This window comes from Erpetoichthys calabaricus, chromosome 6 (genome assembly GCF_900747795.2).
Source record: "Erpetoichthys calabaricus chromosome 6, fErpCal1.3, whole genome shotgun sequence".
NCBI classification, from domain to species: domain Eukaryota; kingdom Metazoa; phylum Chordata; class Cladistia; order Polypteriformes; family Polypteridae; genus Erpetoichthys; species Erpetoichthys calabaricus.
Window position 1 is genome coordinate 152,374,726 of NC_041399.2, and position 19,593 is coordinate 152,394,318.

Genomic DNA, 19,593 nt, shown 5'->3' on the forward strand with positions numbered 1-19,593 from the left:
TTCTTACCCAGGCGAGAGGGTCCAGTCAGGCAGACACTCATCCCAGCCAGGGGAAAGAAAGATTCTAGACCCGGAAGTGATGTACAGAGGGGATGGATGGACATCCCACCCACAGAAGATGTTGCTAGACACTCTTTATTCCCCCAGGAAGCTTGATGACAGTGGCCCAGGATATCTGTACCCAGTATGAAACTAGTAGGGCATTTTGGAAGATGTAGTCTGGCAGAACAGCCCTGCTTTGTGTATCTGTGTTTGGGGCTCACTGGTGCCCGGTTCCAACACATGTAGTAAGTCCTTATAGGACTGATGGGGGATTTCCACTATGTCATCAGATCCTCAAATGCCTCTGAAACGCATTAATTCTCTTTTATCACCTTTCATTCCGTCTAAATATGCTGATACAGTCAAGTATAAAATTATAGGAAGTATAATCTTTTTATCTGTTTGATACTATATTTGTAAATTTAAATACATGTAAATTAAACCTTTCTAATTCAGGAAAATTGTCTGTCCTTCATTAGAAGACGAACCATATCAAATGCGTTTATTTTTTTTGGAGATCATTCTTAGTTCAATTCTTAGTTCATTCCCTGTAGGTATGAATATGTACATTTCATTCTTAACATATGATTATGAGAGATGGTTTAGTGTCTACTGAATAAAATTTGAAAAACTTCACAAACAACTTTATATTGCTTTTTTACACATTATAACATGTATTGCACCCAGTTTTGTATGAGTTGGGAATTGTGCCAGTTTCCTGTTGCAAATGATTAAAATTTGAACAAGTGAAATTAGAATACTTGCACATATTTACAGTAATCATTCAAGATTGTAAGACTTGAATAATTAAGTTGGTACACAGTCTTTTTTCACATGTGCTGATAATTTGTGTCGATGTCTCATTACATTTCCAGACGGGTATATCAGTTGTGGAATCTCTGTTATTCTAACCCTCTGTTCATACTATTGTTTTATTTTATTTGAAAATAATTTGTGAACATGTTGAGTACTCTCCTTACTAAAAAATATTATAAAATTATCTTAAAGTATTTGTACTCGCAACAGTCTAATGACCACTTAGATAATTCAGCAAGGGCACAATCTTTGCCATAATTTGAATTTCTAGATATTGACTCTGAACATTATTTGTTAATTTTGACTTCTAAAACTGAGGTTGTGTTTGCTTTTTGTAACTATTGTAATAACTGATGCACTTTAGTCAAAGTGATTTTTGATGTTAGAGATGCATACTGCTGTGTAATGAATGTGATGAAGATAGCTAATCACTACTCAATACCTGCCTGATCTTAAAACAGATCTCATGATTTTACAATATGACTTTATTATGTCAAGTGTAAATGCTTATAGTTTCTGACCTTTAACTGATGATTCTTTTATCTTAAATGTAGTGTAGCCATCTGCAATAAATATTTGTAGTGCATGCTGGTTAACTAAAAGGGCTACTCACTACTTTAAGTGCTTTGGAAACTCTATACAAGGAGGACCCAGGGTGTGAACCCATGATCTCCTTACTGCAAGGAGTTTCTCTGTTTTGTTATACCTTAATGGATTGAAAGGTAGTTAACATTTTGTTTATTGCAAAAGAAAAACTTCTTTTAACATTCTCATCTGTTTAAACACATTGTGGTAAAGGTAAATGAAAGTTAAACAAGATATGGGAGTTTGTGGCTTTAAAAAGAAGAGGAACTGTAACATCCATGCATAGGCTACATTTTTTTCCACGGTCCTGTGCAGTAGAATTTATTGTCATCATCTCTGCTGAAATGCTTTAAACAATCTTATAATATGAAAGCCTCAGTTTAATAATTATTTATATCTCTATGCATTTTAAGTGTATTTCATTAATGAACAGGCATATAATAAAACTCAATTTATAATTCATTTTTGGTTAGTAGATCATGCATCTGTGGTTTAGATGGACAGGTTCAGTGGCTGCCTGCATTCTAATATTCACGCAGCATTTTTCATGCTGCTAAAAAATGTAAAATGTACATTACCACTTATTGTTGGATATAATTTCACTGTATAACATATAACTGTTATAAGTAGCTATAATTTAGGTGTTTTTCTCTTTCATTCTCATGTGTGAATTTTCAGTCCTAGCCTTAGATGGCTGAAAAACATGTATTGATACATTTTACATGTTGTCTTTATTTACCCAATGCAGGGAAAGCATTTTATATTTGCTTCCAGTTTTGTCATGCTGGAAATATGTATTAACTTTACTTATTTTATTACATTTGGATATTGTAACAGTTTTGCCACACACCCAAACTTACCCTCTCCTGGCTGGGAACCTATCGTCATTATTAATTTAGGCCTGTAGTAAAGTGAAAAAACTTCACCTGATGAGTCATAAATATGTTTCTGTAGCATGGGAAGGATTGGTCCGTCATTGTTTTTGTAGGGCGGTAATGTCACTACTCCACATAATGCAGCAGCTTTATTATTGTGTTAGTTCTGTTACAATCTCCTCTTATCCTTAACTCAGCCATTCTTAGTGGATTATAACCTCTTGGAATAATGTAACAGGTTTATGCTGTGCCCCCTTCTAGTGTGTCCCATCACAGATTTTATTCTATCACCCTATGCTGATCTAGGAATGTTTAAGTAGCCTAGTAAGCAATGGAGACTCTCTTTTATTGCAGGTTGTTGATGTCACTATATCACTAAATAAAATTGATTCAGAAATTGTTATACAGATCTTTCACTTTTGTGTCTTAAGTTGTTTTGCATGAGTAGCTATAATTGAAAGAGCCTTTAGAGATGTTTTATATGTCTTAAGAAGCTTTCAGTATGTAAATTTGAAATGTATTCAGTCCATTTCAATGCATTATTGAAATTACATTATATTCAAACTCTAATTATAGTATCTTAATTTTGCTTTTTTGTGATTGTATGATTTTTCACAAATGTTTTGCATTATTTAATGTTGTAAGGATACAGATTCATAGCACTCATTGTGGCCTCAACAAACAAGAGTGGGAATCCAGTAATGTTTATGTTGAAAAACAGGTGGTATGACCTATGATAAGACTAGTTGCTAGCAAAACAATTGATACATTGATACATTTATTTTAAGAGCACTTTTCAATGTACATTGCTCTTTTCAGTACTGTTCTCAGTATGCATCAAAGTGAAAACCTTTTCTAGTTCCTTAATGGGTCATAAAAGGTTTTAATTTTTACTTACATCCACTGAGAACACAATGTATTGAGTTGAAAAGAGAAGGAAAAACTTTTTTTTTCTAGTACCTTTTGGCAAATTTTGTAAAATAAGTGTGTCCACAACAACTGGTTTATTTTTAAACTGCTTGAAATTTTAAAATTACCTTTTATAAAAGGAAATCCTTGGATAAACCTTTCTTGGAGATAATTTCAACTCCCGTGAGAGATAATTTCAGGTCCCACGAGACGAGACAAGACAAGTCCCGCCCTCCACTCAAACATTTACAACCATGCCCACGATCCGGTCACTTCTCATTCATGTGAATGTTATTGTCAGACACAGTTCCTGCGCTCTCAGCTCCAAGCGGGGTCATAAATAAAAGACAAAGAGTAGAAGACAAAGTAGAACATTGTAAAGAGGTTCAAAAACGTTGGCGCGATATACACATGCAGAGCAGGTTAGAGATTATGAAAGTACTAAAATTGGAAAGTCTCAAAAACTGATAGTAAAGATAGCATTAGCACTAATAAATGGAAATTATTACTCGGTGAAATAACGGAACAGTGAAAAGAGATTGAATATATGGACATAGGTGATATGACAGAAGTATGTAGTTATTGTTCGGCTTTAAACTTTAAGTCGGAGACTTGTAGATTGTCTGTCTAATTTGTGTTGTTATCAGGGAAAAATAGTGTTTCTTCCCAATGAAGAGGCCTATCTGCGAGAATTAAAAGATTTGTTGTTTGGTGAAAATGAAATCCACATATGCGAGAGGCAGAGATGTGAAGTGGCTGGCACATAGCACAAGCCGGGTTGTTGACGAGCGAAGTGAGCAGGGAGCAAAGCCCCCTAGTCCTTTATTAAATAGAGAAAGCAGAGGTTTCGTTGGTTTTGAAATTTCCTTTTTTTCTAACTTGGACCAATTACCTGAATACATTTCTACACTTGAATTCAGAAGTTAAGATTGGAATGTTTTGCACTTAATATGAAGGGTGAGTGAGCAACTGCTTTTGACTTTAAATACATGCTAGATCCCATTTTGTATTGTGCATGTGTAACTTCAGTTCTCTGCCTGTTTGTGAATTCCTGTATAGTGGATTGGTGCTGCTCACTGATTTAGTTCTTATAAAGGGTGATTCAGTAGCTGGTAGCTGAAGAGATAAAGTTCAAAGACTTCTGTGTAAACTGTGAGCTAGCCCACTGCTTGTAGCTTTAAATAGTCTTATTATACATACTGTACAAGTAAATCCAGCAATCTTTCTTTCAGTTGTTAGGTACCTGAGTCATCGATGAGAACTTTTTTCATTATTTTTGATTTTAATACAGTAAGTGCACAGTGCTGTATGAAAAAGATAACATGCAAGACCCTGCAAAGCCAGTGGTGGCTGCTGTATCCCTATTTATTCAAGAAAGCGCACATTTTGTTTAGCAAGCTGCCCAGAATGTTATTTTTTTATCAAGCTGTAAATGCCTTGATCTTAAGAATTAATACCTAACTTGATAATTAGGTCAATAAGTGGTGTATTATTTTCTAGTGCTAGAAAGTTGTAATTATATTTTCTGTCCCAAGTCAATAACCAAAACTCTTCTGTGAGAATACCAGAGTCAAAAAGAGAACTAAAATTCATTGTCAGAATGAAATATATGTCCAAAGCCCTAACTCTATACATGGCAGAAATCCAGTGTCCATTTCTCCAGACCAAAATACCATTCATTCACATAATACTGTACTGTATATTGCAATCCATCTCATGAGAATCCAGAATGTTGTGAACCTCATATTCTGCATCAGTTAAATAGAGTTAGGTATAGCATAGGTAACCAAACTTCTTCTTTCATTTTGATTGTGGTATATGTGTGTGCCTGGTTATTTTAATAGTATATAAAATGGGCCACTAATGGCTTGCTGTCTGTACTGGTCTGTGCATAATAACAATTCTCAGCTATTTTTTTTTCATCAATTTTCATTAATTTTGACATTATAAAATCATTAGAAAGGTAAACTGTTGTATTTAGGTCTTTTACCTGTTTTATAATAATATGTAGAAAGAAACAGGAACAGATGACCAGAAGAACCATGACAGTAAGGAAATGGGACTTTTCACCAGCACGGTTTATTGGAGAGGAAATTTGTGGTGGTAACTTTCGCTCCTGTTTTCCATAAAAAGCTTTCTTGTAGAGAGAAAATTGTATTCACAAGTTTTATATAAATAATTTAGTAAACTTTCTGTTACATATCATAGCTAGTAAAAGTTTGTGCTATAGTTTAATGAGTTCTCTTTGTCTTTTTATAAGCAGTTTCCTCTTTGCTCCCTCAAATGAGTCATAAGCACAGAAACATTAAACATCAATATTGTCTGTTTTCAAAAAGATAACGTACCATTCATTTTGTGCATTTTTTTTTTTACTAAAATAAACTGCTGACGGGATTTCTCACTAACATAGAGGACACCTCTTGCATGCTTTTTTATTTTTTTTCATGAATTAATTGCATTTTTACCCCCAAGCCATTTCTCCTATATGTCCACCTTTCTACTGCTATCAGGCCTTTGGCTTAGATTGCTTTCCTTCAAAGAGCTCAACAGAGTATATTAGAATGTGCTTTTCTTTAAATCTAACTCATGGGACACATAGCTAGTGTTGGGATTGCATATGCAAGGAAAGTTCAGTTAAATGAGTCCAACACTGCTATAACCCTAGCTGATCCCCTGCACCTTGCTCTTGTATACAAGATATCCAGAAATTACCAACTAGGCTTTTTCTTTAATGTATGCCAGACAAGCTGCTTACTAAACCTGTATACAGTAATCCCTCACCTATCGCGGGGGTTACGTTCCAGAGCCCCCCGCGATAGGTGAAAATCCGCGAAGTAGCGACCTATATTTATTTTATTATTTATACATATTTTAAGGCTTTATAAACCCTTCCCACACTCTTATAAACCTTTCTCACTCTCTTGTTAACCTTTCCCACACTCTTATAAACACTTCCTATGCTCTTAAACACTTTCTACATTCTTAAACACCGCAGACCAACACTGCACGCAGCGATCAGACGTCGATGTGTCTGCACTCGCTTTGTGAAGGGGGGCAGCTGAACTCACGCTGAGCAGAAATGGACTTTGTGCTGCTTCTGCCAAAATGCCTGCTTGTCGCTCTGCGCGTTCGGAAGGAAGAGGAGTGGGTGTGTGAGGGCTGAACGCACGTTCGCTCAAACCCCCCTCCCCGGAGGCGCAGTTCGCATTGTCAAGGGGGTGGGGAGCTGAATGAACGCTAAGGAGAAGTGGACTTTGTGCTGGCTTTGTGCTGCTTGTCGCTCTGCCTGTCAATAATTTAAAAGCCTGTACATCACCAATTTTCCTGTCTCACTGTCTTGTCTTGCGTGAAGTTAAAATGTTTTATAATAGTGAGATGTTACTCATATCCTTAGCCCGACATCCACATATCATATGTGTTAACAAAGTGTGTTTTATAAGTTTACATGTGTTTAAAGCATGTGGGATGGGTATTTTAAGGCTTAAACTATAAAAATGTTTATTTATATGGTCTTTCTATATCGCAGATTTTCTCCTGTTGCTGATGGGTCTGGAACATAACTTCCGCGATAGGCGGGCAATCACTTGTATTTAAAAACCCGCAAAGTCGTGAATCCGCGAAAAGTGAACCGCGAAGTAGGGAGGGATTACTGTACAATCAATCCTACACCCTGCACCCATGATTATAACTGTATTGGCATGGTTTTAATAACAGTTTATGGGCTGGCTTTCATGAAATCAGTGTTCACATGCCTTGGATACAGTGCTCTAATAACACTATTGATTATTTTTGTTCAAAAACACTGTAGTTTATTTGTATATTGTGCTTTCACTTTGTATGCTTTGAAATTCCTGGGTTGACAAGCTCCAATAACAGAACTTATGCACAAAGTCTGGACAACAGCCAACAACTATTTTAAATTCAGTACTGATGGATTGCTAAATAACTTTTTATTCATAACTGTATTATTTATGTTTTGAAATGTACTGTATTATATTGAAGGAACTGTATGGATTATGTCTTTTATGAGTATTATATGCATTACAAGTACTGATAGCTGGTATGTATTACATATCACTTTAGCAAAATATATATTAATATATTATGCTTGCTTTCTGGGTGCAAATGTTTGTCTATGTGACATATATCAATAAATCCACTAAAAAATGTAAAACCATGACTTGACCCTGATGTTTGTAGTACATGGTTGAAATATTATTTTTTTTTTATAAGGGTAGGCTTTGTATAACGTTTTTATTTATTTTTCTGCCCCAGATTTTCCAAGTAATAGGTTAAAATAGCTTTCAGTTTATGATCTGGAATTAGTTTTAATATTTCTTAAGAAGTTTCCAATCCTGGGTTTCTGAACATGGTTTCTTCTTTTGTTCTTTCTGAAAACATTTTCCAAAACAGGATTCACATGAGGAAATGAGTAAAGCTGTGGAAAATATTGTATATAATTTACATATAAAGCACATGTGCTCTGCCCTTTGAATTAAGTTTCTAAATAAATTTCTAAGTTTCTAAATTAAAAATTTAAATAATTTATCAATTCATATTTTTAAATGCACCTATACCAACCTGTACTGGATAACCGTTTATTCTTATTTTCCACACTTGCTTATTCCAACACATGACCACTGGGGAATACAGCCATTCCCAGTGTCACTTGGAGCAAGTCTAGAACAATTTATTAGCAGGATGTCAGTCCTTTACAGGCTACACAGTTGCACACACACACAGGCACTCATCCTTAAGCAGGGCAGTGTAGAGTCACCAGTTAATGAAAGTGTGTTTAGGATATGAAAAGGAACTAGAAAATTTGAACCCAGAGCTCTGTAAAGCAACAGCAGCAGTAACCACTGTGCCCCCATGAAACAGAGTGAGAGCAGTGGCCTGCAGAATTATTACATAACTTTAGGAGCTGTTTTAATATGGACCTCTACAAATTTTAGCTGCAAGAAACTCAAAAAAGGGGTAAAATCTTTGTTTATAATAGTATATGATTATAATATTGTTTAGTGGTGTAAAGCTGCATATTAAGCTACTTCACAGGATTAATATCAATTGTAATTTTACAGCATTTTACTGTTAGTGAATATTTTGGTTTAGTAGAAGTATATCCAGTTACAGCAAACTAGGGCACAGAGTTGCTGCCCACAGATTTACAAATCCATCCATCCATCCATCCATTTTCTAACCCGCTGAATCCGAACACAGGGTGACGGGGGTCTGCTGGAGCCAATCCCAACCAACACAGGGCACAAGGCAGGAAACAATTCCAGGCAGGGCGCCAACCCACCGCAGGACACACACAAACACACCCACACACCAAGCACACACTTGGGCCAATTTAGAATCGCCAATCCACCTAACCTGCATGTCTTTGGACTGTGGGAGGAAACCGGAGCGCCCGGAGGAAACCCACGCAGACACGGGGAGAACATGCAAACTCCATGCAGGGAGGACCCGGGAAACGAACCCAGGTCTCCTAACTGCGAGGCAGCAGCGCTACCACTGCGCCACCGCGCCGCCCAGATTTACAAATCTAAAATCAAAAACAAAGCCATAACTATACATTAAGCATTTTAATATAGCTCTAAACTGAAAGCAGTTTAAAATACAGAATTTGTGGAATGCACAAGCTGTTCTTTATTCAAATCATTAGTCTTTGTTACTGAAAAATGAACTTTAAGCTAAAAATGAAAATTTCAGCCAAGCTACTTTCCAAAAAGTCTGTGTCTCTTTAACTAGTTGTGTGCCATGCTCAGTATGATAAATACTATCAAAGCAAGGAGCTTACGACACATTATAATGGGAGCAATTGCAAATAAGTAGCAATCAGTCTTTGATTTTGTCCGATGTTTGTATATGGCAGCAGGAGGATTTTTCAAAAGTCAGTAGCAACTTTCTAATTTTATTTATTTAAACATCAGCTGCTTAAATTGTCTTCTGATTCACACATTAGAAGCCTTGAATATTATTAATAGTGGCCAGCTTGATACATCATACGACTAATTATAATACAATGCTGTATAATGTGGTTGTACAAAAAACTGAGGAGGAAATCATAATACATGTGTGTACAGTAAAATAGTCAATAAATATTTTATTTACAATTGACTGTAGCTTACATGTAATGAAATTTTGCTTCATGCAATCAATACTAAACAAAATGTATTATAAAAAGCTATGTTTTAGGTGATTCATCATTCAAATAAATTACGTAAGAAACTGCACATTTCATATACAATGTTTGTGGCTCTAATAACAAAGGTGTTTAAACAACCTAATTGTAACAAAATTGTACATCCTCTTTAGGTTACACTCAGTCAGGAACTGTTTACTGCATTTTTTGTGTTCATGTTTTGTTTTTTATACTACTGTGGGTTAGTTGCGTTGCTGAAGGAATGCTATCAGTACTGTGTGCCCATGCATTACATTTAAAGCAAACTGTTTCTTCAGTTCTTTATATGCAAGGGTATGGGTAGATACTGCTTGTGGTAAATGCAATCTCCTAATATCATGTTTTATTGGATTGCCAAAATTTATAATTGAAAAGACACCTTGAAGTTTCCCTTATTTCCTTTTTAGTATAGTAATACATTTTTAAATGTTCAATAATTAATAAATACAATTTCTTTGCAAACAGTGTTCTAAGCAGAAACTGCAATTATTTAGTAATGTACAGTAATGGTTTACACCTACATTATTGTACTGTAGTTAGCCACAGAATTCACTTAGGTATATTTTAGTATCACAAATAAAAGTACAGTATGCTATTTAGACATAAATATGGTCTGTGCTTGACATGAAAATCGTCAAGACAAAACTAAATGCAAAGAGAAACTTCCTCATAATGTTTTCTGTTGAGGTTGCCCACAGTATCACAATAGAGAAAAAAAAACTCATTTTTCACTTTCACGATCTGTATTGAAAATATAAAGGATGAAATTTTTTTTTTAAATTAAAGCAGAAGTTTTCTGAAGTGAGAATACTGTTTTGGATAATTGGGAACAAGTATGGGAAAAGAGAGGGTATCTACTGATTTTAGTGTTTTTTTATGTTGAGTGCAGTGTTCCTTGTGGTATGATTGTTATCACAAAAATTAGTTTAAACATTAGTTTTGATATAAAAAAAACTGGTGCCATTATTATAATAATACCAACCAGAGGTAAAAATTTGTATGGAATATAAAGAAATATGCAATCTTGCTTTCCTGGTGGTTTCATATGTTTCATTGTTGACTTAACCATTTTTATCATTGATTTTACTAAAAAAAAAAAGGAAAGTTTTTTTAACTCTATTATCCTGCACCTTTCTTAATGCTTGTGATTCCATTGCTTCGACAGAGTCAAAGCATTATTAAGTGTTCAGCACTGCTTCAGTTTTCCGAAATGGCCTGAGAAACTTATAAAATGATGTTATATTTTCATGACTATAGTAAAATTAAGTATTAGGCCAAATACCCGGCATTGCCCAGGCATATTTGTAGAATGGGTTAAGAAAAGGAAGCAAAGGTTTGTGTTTTTTTTAAATGTTTTTTAAATGTTGTTATTGCTAGCTGTCCCATCTGTCATCCACAAGGCCACCTTGTCTTTACTGTCATGAGTCTAAAATATTGATAGGTTCGGTTGGATTTCAGAATTATTGTCACTCCTTGCTGAGTTGTAACCATAAATGATGTCATGTCTGACTCATCCTCTTAATTTAAGGTGGAGAATTCATAGTGCTTAAATTATGAAGAAAAGCTTGCAATGCAGGAGTTAAATAACAACCCTTTGATTCTCCTTTGTGTTGCACTGCACTTCCATTCTCCATCAAGCCTCCCTCAGCCCCCCACCACGTAACAGTGTACGATATTCCTCTTTATATTATAGAAAACAGAAGCAGCATGCAACCTTGCTCATGCAAGTAATGTTAAGTTCTTGTCATTTTGTCTTCTAGTCTGGTTTCAGCTTGTTCAGATGTTTCACTTGCTCTGAGATTGCAGGTGGCACTGGTGTGTAAACTGTAGCACACAGGATTAAAGAGACAATGGGACTAACCAACCCCTAACCCCTCCCCCCAATCCATTTGAAAATTTTGGGTTCCAAAGTAGTCTTGTCTTGTCTTGTCTGTAGGGTCCTAGAGAGCAATTGTAGAAAATTTGGTATACATCAGTCAAAAATTGTAGGATTGCATAGAGAACATACAGATTATATATGTGTGTGTGTATATATATATATATATATATATATATATATATATATATATATATATATATATATATATACACATACAGTTAGGTCCATAAATATTTGGACAGAGACAACTTTTTTCTAATTTTGGTTCTGTACATTACCACAATGAATTTCAAATGAAACAACCCAGGTGCAGTTGAAGTGCAGATTTTCAGCTTTAATTCAGTGGGGTGAACAAAACGATTGCATAAAAATGTGAGGCAACTAAAGCATTTTTTAACACAATCCCTTCATTTCAGGGGCTCAAAAGTAATTGGACAAATTAAATAACTGGAAATAAAATGTTCATTTCTAATACTTGGTTGAAAACTGCAGTGGCTTTCAGTTGCTTTTTGTTTGTGGGCCTTTCTGTCCGAAGTTTAGTCTTCAACAAGTGAAAAGCATGCTCAATTGGGTTAAGATCAGGTGACTGACTTGGCCATTCAAGAATGTTCCACTTCTTTGCTTTAATAAACTCCTGGGTTGCTTTGGCTGTATGTTTTGGGTCATTATCCATCTGTATCATGAAACGCCGCCCAATCAATTTCACTGCATTTAGCTGGATTTGAGCAATAAACACTAGTGTCCCAGTGCCACTGGCAGTCGTGCACGCCCAAGCCATCACACTGCCTCCACCGTGTTGTACAGATGATGTGGTATGCTTTGGATAATGAACTATTCCACGGCTTCTCCATACTTTTTTCTTGCCATCATTCTGGTAGAGGCTGATCTTGGTTTCATCTGTCCAAAGAATGTTTTTCCAGAACTGTGCTGGCTTTTTTAGATGTACTTTAGCAAAGTCCAATCTAGCCTTTCTATTCTTGAGGTTTATGAGTGGCTTGCACCTTGCAGTGCACCCTCTCTATGTACTTTCATGCAGTCTTCTCTTTATGGTAGACTTGGATAGCGATACGCCTAACCCCTGGAGAGTGTTGTTCACTTGGTTGGCTGTTGTGAAGGGGTTTCTCTTCACCATGGAAATGATTCTACGATAATCCACCACTATTGTCTTCCGTGGACGCCCAGCTTAAGGATGGCTTCTTTCACCTGCATGGAGAGCTCCTTTGACCGCATGTTGTCTGTTCACAACAAAATCTTCCACATGCAAGCACCACACATCAAATCAACTCCAGGCCTTTCATCTGCTTAATTGATAATGACATAACGACGGACTTGCCCACACCTGCCCATGAAATAGCCTTTGAGTCAATTGTCCAATTACTTTTGAGCCCCTGAAATGAAGGGATTGTGTTAAAAAATGTTTTAGTTGCCTCACATTTTTATGCAATCGTTTTGTTCACCCCACTGAATGAAAGCTGAAAGTCTGCACTTCAACTGCGTCTGAGTTGTTTCATTTAAAATTCACTGTGGTAATGTACAGAACCAAAATTAGAAAAAAGTTGTCTCTGTCCAAATATTTATGGACCTAACTGTAATTAGAGAGAGAGAGAGAGAGAGCACTATACTAAGTAATTGAGTGTTTTCTATTGAAAGCACATTAGCTTTACAAGTTTGTAGTTTGTCTTAACCCTTTTTAAGTCAATAGTTATGAACAGTTATGGACTGAACTGATGTGCAGTTTTTTATGGTCACCATAAATGGATGGATGGATGGATGAATGAATGGATAGCTAAATACCTTGAAAATTTTGCTGCAGAATTCTACATGGCTGTTTGCAATGCTTCAAAGTTTTAAGTTTTCTTTTCTACCTCAAGAAAACTACCTGTGTCGGCTACAAGCCCTCTTCAAATGAAATAAGAAAATATTTTTTTAGTCTCATTACCAGTGAAAAGAAGCAGTATTTATTTATGCTGAAAGTGGTTTGTTTAATAGGGATGAAGTTAGAGCAGCAAAACAATTATGGAAAGCATGGTAACCAAGGAATGAGGTTTGTTTTTCAACTACCAGTTAGGACTGATAGCCAAGTAAAACGGATATTAATATGTTAATTTTTGCTAAAGTATAAATGCAATAATTTTCTTAATAGGTAATATTTTTGGATTAGAATGACTCTCTTATAGTTGGGTGTGTTCACTTTAAGTAGTGATTGGTCTTTTGCTAGAAAGTTACTTTTGAGAATGTGTTTTCACATATCATTTTAACCTTTCATATGTGTTACTACAGTTAATAAAGGAACTGAACATTATCAGTAATCTAGGGATTTGGTATGAAAGTGTGACATCTAGCACAGTTGAAACTAACATGTGTAAAATGATTTTTGGACACCTGCATAACAGAATACAACATTATTATAAAATACAGTGTATACTTAAATTCTGATTTTGTTTTATTTAATAATCTTGTGGTCGGTAGAAATCATTTCAGCAAAACAAACGGTGTAATTTTATAATTTCTCATTTACATTTGTGAAAACATTCCTAAAAATCTTGATGGTAAATAGCTATATCAAATATGAAAACATAAAGCATGAGATACGATACTTCTGATTTAATTTTTTTAGACAACATAAAATGTAATAATTAATATGTGTTTCTTGTAGATCTTTTGTATTTAAAGTATTTAATGTGAATGTGCTATATATGGGTCAATTACACATTTTCCTTTGGTTCTCATTCATGTTGGACCATAAAAATTCTACCTTGTTGACTTGACATGCTTGGTTTCTTTTGTATTCATATATTTGCAGATATGTGTGCATGCACATTGTCTCTGGCAAGTGTCATCAATCTAGTGTTCTTCATGTTCATTGTTCCATATATTGGTGCAGTGTGATTCTGTTCAGTATGAAGAAAATTAGCACAGCATCTTAGCATTATTTGTACCTGGGATACAGCCCTGAGTTTTTCAGTGACTATATAAAGTCAGTCATCAGATACACATATACATTTAATTTAGATGAAATTACATTCAGTTGAGAGCAAAGGTGTTTTCGTAATTTGTCACGGAAAAGCTTTTAGACTTCTTTTGTTTTCTTGTTACTTCCATAACCTTTTTTTTGTATTTTTTGCAGTCTTTAGCATATCAAATGGGAGACATAGGGTACAAGTTTGAGACATGTTCTGCTGGAGTATGTTATGAACATAGATTAAACTGTACAGAAAAGAGACTCAAAATAGTTGGGCGGTGTTTGTTTTAATTTTTTAAATAAATATTATGTTTTTCAGGTGTAAGAAACTACTTAAAAGAAGCTCTTGTGAATATTATTGCCGTACATGCTGAGGTAAGATAAAGAATAAAATTGCAATTCTTGATATTTTTAAAGAATATTCCATTATGAATAGTTTGCTATTTGTTTTGTTTCTTTGTAACATTGCAGCAGTCTATTAAAATGCTAATATAAGTGTTGCTCCTAATGCCACTACAGACTAATTGTTCAGGAGATTTATTATTTTTTTAATAGAATATACAGTATACACCATTCAGACATTAACAAATACTATAATGAAAACCCATTCAGTCCTAGATAATTTGTTCAGAAATTGTTTTCCTGCAGGACAACATAAAAGTCGCACATGCACATTGGATGCACAGTTTGTAAAGCAAACACTCTTTCTGTTTTTAGTCTTTAATAAGATTATGTAAACCATAAGGCATATTTACAGTTACCTGTTTAGAATGTGTTCCATATTCTGACAATATATTTCATTCAATATTAATTTTTTTTTCATTCAGGTATTTGCAGTCTCTAAGGAATTGGTTCTAAGAGTGATATCCCGAATTGTGGAAGCTGTTGCAGAAGAAATGAGTCGGCTAATGCAGTGTGTTTCTTCTTTCAGTAAGAATGGTGCTTTGCAGGTATACTGGATTGAGATGATTGAACTGATTATAATGGGACCAAGCAAAAATAGTAATTTCATACAAGATGTTCTTTAAGAATTTCACCTTAAAAAGTAGTTTGTGTAAAAAAAAAAAAAAAAAAAATCTTCAAAAGTGAAAAACCTTTAATATGAAAATATACAATTTCATCAAGGTATTTGAAACATTTATAAAAATAAAAATGAGAGCTCATGCATTATTTAATTTCTGTGCAGAATAGTAAATGCTAACAATAAGAGCAGCTCACTACTGAAAACGGTAAATATAGGAGGCAGTCAGGATCGAACCGGAGACTCTTGATTACAAGTCAGCAAATCTTACCGCTACGGCACCGAAGTTGTTGTATCGTCCTTGAACCTTTTGTGAAAGTGTTTATTTGATCTTTGGACTTCAGGCTTCGCACATTATATAGTTTATGCCTACATTTTGTCATTTATTACTAAAATATGAAAAATGTTTCTGTTTTAACAATGTGTTTACACAGATTATTGTAGAAATGAAACACACATGAAATGCAAGCTGAAGAAGGAGTCCTACAGGACCCTTTTGTCCTGTGGGATTCTGGAGGCAGCTGATAGGTACTGGCAGGCCAAGCAGAATGCGGCTTTGGTGGTTGCTGAGACAAAAACTCGGGCGTGGGAGGAGTTTGGGAAGGCCATGGAGAATGACTTTCGGACGGCTTCGAGGAGATTCTGGTCCACCATCCGGCGTCTCAGGAAGGGGAAGCAGTGCAGTGTCAACACTGTATATGGTGGGGATGGTGCGCTGCTGACCTCGACTCGGGACATTGTGGGTCGGTGGGGGTAGTATTTTGAAGACCTCCTCAATCCCACTAACATGCCTTCCAATGAGGAAGCAGAGCCTGGGGGCTCAGAGGTGGGGTCCCCCATCTCTGGGGGGGGGATGTTCCAAATAACGATCTATTATTTCCACTCTAAAACTCCAGCACTTCACTGCCAGATAATCAAGGCATGAGCTGGGAGAATTTTGTGCATGTTCTGCAGCTGTGGGGGGATGGAATAGCCGGCTGCTTGTCTTGGTGGGGGGATGGAATAGCAGGCTGCTTGTCTTTGTCGGCACATTTACAAGACAAAAGACGCTGACGGAGAGGTGCAAAGGGATTTAAGGTGGGCCGGATTTACTAGTTTTTTTTGTAGGCTTTGGTAATTCTAGTGTTAAGGTGCATGAAGAAAATGGGAACAGGCACTAGACCAAAAATTATTTTGCTCTGAGTTGTCACCAGTTCAGCCTTTCTACATAAGTAAATTCTGAAATATATAAGAATAACTTGGAAAATAATGTTTAGCACTCTTGATAGTAAATGTAATTACAAGATGTAGAATTCTAATGTTTTTATGTGTATTGACATAAGGTGCAACATTATATCTGCTGGTCTGTTTGTCTGTCAGCCTGTCTTCATGAAACAACTCCGCTCCCTGTGGACTGATTTCATTGAGATTTGTTACAAAATTTCAATTTAATATCTTGAAATTTCAAAAACTCCTATTTAAAAGAGCACTGGAAATTTATAAAACTGTCTGTCTTAAAAGAGAGAAAAATTTTGTGCTATGTCAATTATTGATTGACTCTTTCAAAGTTACATTAATAGAGGTTGTTTCAACTTGTATACTCTGCACTTTTACTCATCAGTCGATTTTGATAGCAAAATAGATTGACAGTACAAGTTTTTGAATTCCCAGCCAAGGACTCATTGTCATGTTACCTGGTGGTGTGTGATGCTGGCGAACTTTGTCATGCTGTAGATTTTAACTTTTCATTGGGATTTTTTTTTTTTTTGATTTTTTTAATTCAATTTTCTTTTTGTGTAATTTTTATGTAAGGATTTTTTATTTATATTTAAGAAATATGAACTGCAATTAGCTATAGGCCTCCCACAACCACAAAATAACAATACATTAATTGATGAAAGGTTTATACAGGGTGAGCCAAAAAGAAGTACCACATTTATTCTATAGCACTTTGAGCTACTTTTTTTGTATGAAAATGTGCTATATAAATAAATGTTGTTGTTGTTGTACAGAAACGCTACAAGCCAAAATAGATTTCATTATGACACAGTACAAGGGTATTCAAAATGGATTTTTTTTTCACTGTGTTTTAAAAATGAATTTTTCAAGGTGTTGGCCGTTATTGGCAATACACTCTTCGAGATGATTTGTGAATGCTCGCATGACTCGTTCATCCATTTCAAGGGGAATACCGGTGACCTCATTGCGAATACTCTCCTTGAAGGCTTGAAGGTTTTGAGGTCGGTGTGTGTATACCTTTGACTTGAGATATCCCCACAATAAGAAATCGCACAGAGTTTGATCAGGAAATTATGAAGGCCACCCTACATCGCCGCTTAAGGAGATCAGCTTCCCCGGAAACATCTCCCACAAAACTTGCATGGATCTCCACACCGTATGAGCCATCCTGTTGAAACCAGGCATCCACCACATCCATTTCTTCCAGTTGGGGCCACAAAAATTCTCTAGCATTTCAATGTATCATTCTAAAGTGACAGTGACAGTCCTCCCCAAACCCCCCAAAAAACTAAGGGCCTACAATGCCAAATTCTGTAACACGCTCACTGTGCAGGGGTCTCTCATGAAGTTCATGATGGTTCATTTCAGCCCAATAGTGAAAGTTTTGCTTATTTACGCAACCATTCAAATGGAAATGTGCCTCGTCGCTGCACAGGACGATGGCATCTCGATGAACGGTTTGCAGAATGTTCGCGCACAAATCTCTTCTGCTCTCCCAGTCTCTCTCAGTGAGTTACTGCATTACCATTATTTTGTATGGACAGAAATTAAGGTCCTCATGCAAAATCCTCCTCTAAGACATGTTGGAAATGCCTAAGGCACAAGCTTGTTTGTGCACTGAACGTCTAGGAGACTGCAAAATTGATGCCCTTATAGCTTGTATGTTCTCAGGCATTCGTACAGTCTGAGGGCAGCCTGGAGATTTTCTGTTCAATGTCGTTCCCATCTGTCTAAATTTAGTCACCCACTGAAGAGTTGTTTTCCAATTTGGGACATCACTGTTAGGAGGAATGCTGAAGTGCTTTCAGAAGATGCGTTGTGTATTGATGATGGATTCATTGTTTTTGAAGAATGCTTAGACAGCGAAACCATGGTGCTCACCGGACCAAGGCATGTTGCCGACTGAAAACTACAAGGGATCGTATATCAAAGCACCTCCCCCCAACCCACTTTGCTACCTCTACCTCGCACAATGACCAAACAACAAAGCCTAATATTTCAAGGAATAACTAAACATAAATGCCCCTGTCTACCCCATCTGATGGCTGGTCTAGTTACTACAGACTTCTTTGACCTGATCATCTTCTAAACAAACCACGTTCCTTCTCAAAACTCTGACTTTCCTTCTACCTATCAGTTAAGTCCTTGTCTAACAGTTACTTACTAACACAAAGTTCAAAGAAAATGTTGCCTATAGGGCCCCCAATTATTTCTTGCTAATCTGGGGCAACCACTTACAAATTATTCACTGACAATTTAAAATCCTGGTGCTGTATAGGTATGATTCCCTCACCGTGGAACTTCTGCATGTTCCCCAAACATTGAGATAGATAGACAGACAGAGACAGACAGACAGACAGACAGACAGACAGACAGACAGACAGACAGACAGACAGACAGACAGACAGACAGACAGACAGACAGACAGACAGACAGACAGACAGACAGACAGACAGACAGACAGACAGACAGACAGACAGACAGACAGATAGATAGATAGATAGATAGATAGATAGATAGATAGATAGATAGATAGATAGATAGATAGATAGATAGATAGATAGATAGATAGATAGATACTTTATTAATCCCAATGGGAAATTCACATTGAGCTGTACTGGATAGAACCATACTTGCTTGTACCTTTGCAAGACCACATCATACTGCCTTCTAATGGCTTGGGAAACAGTATCAAAATTAGAAAGCCTATTTTTATGCAAAACTTGCAATGTTTGTTCATAAGCATTGTCTTAGATGAACTTTTGATTGTGAATTATATTAAAGGTCTTTCAATAAATATTGAGTTCACAGGTCTGAATTCATAGGTATGAACATTTTTCAATGTTTGTCTTTAATTTTCATTGTCCTATATCTACTTGTGACTTAGGTCTATTAAAAAAAATTGTATGAGGAACTGCATCTGATATTTAAATCTTTTAATCAGTTCCTCCAATGAGTGAAGACACACTGTGCTTGTCATACAACTTTGGCAAAAATGAAATACCAGAAAGCAACAAAGTTTGGATAGATATCTGTTGCTGGGAATCAACAATGACAAGGTTTAAATTTGTAATGTGATCTTTTCTGCACCTATGAAAG

The 19,593-nt window shown here is 35.9% G+C and overlaps 1 protein-coding gene across 2 annotated transcripts in view; it reads left to right on the forward strand.

Moving 5' to 3' along the window:
- exoc2 (exocyst complex component 2) overlaps window positions 1–19,593 on the forward strand; it is a 340,160-nt gene that overhangs the window by 306,292 nt on the left and 14,275 nt on the right. For both annotated transcript variants that reach the window (XM_028803998.2, XM_028803999.2), the window contains exons 24-25: window positions 14,575–14,630; window positions 15,083–15,205. In XM_028803998.2, the coding sequence (XP_028659831.1) occupies window positions 14,575–14,630; window positions 15,083–15,205 (179 nt within the window). The remainder of the gene's footprint in view (window positions 1–14,574; window positions 14,631–15,082; window positions 15,206–19,593) is intronic.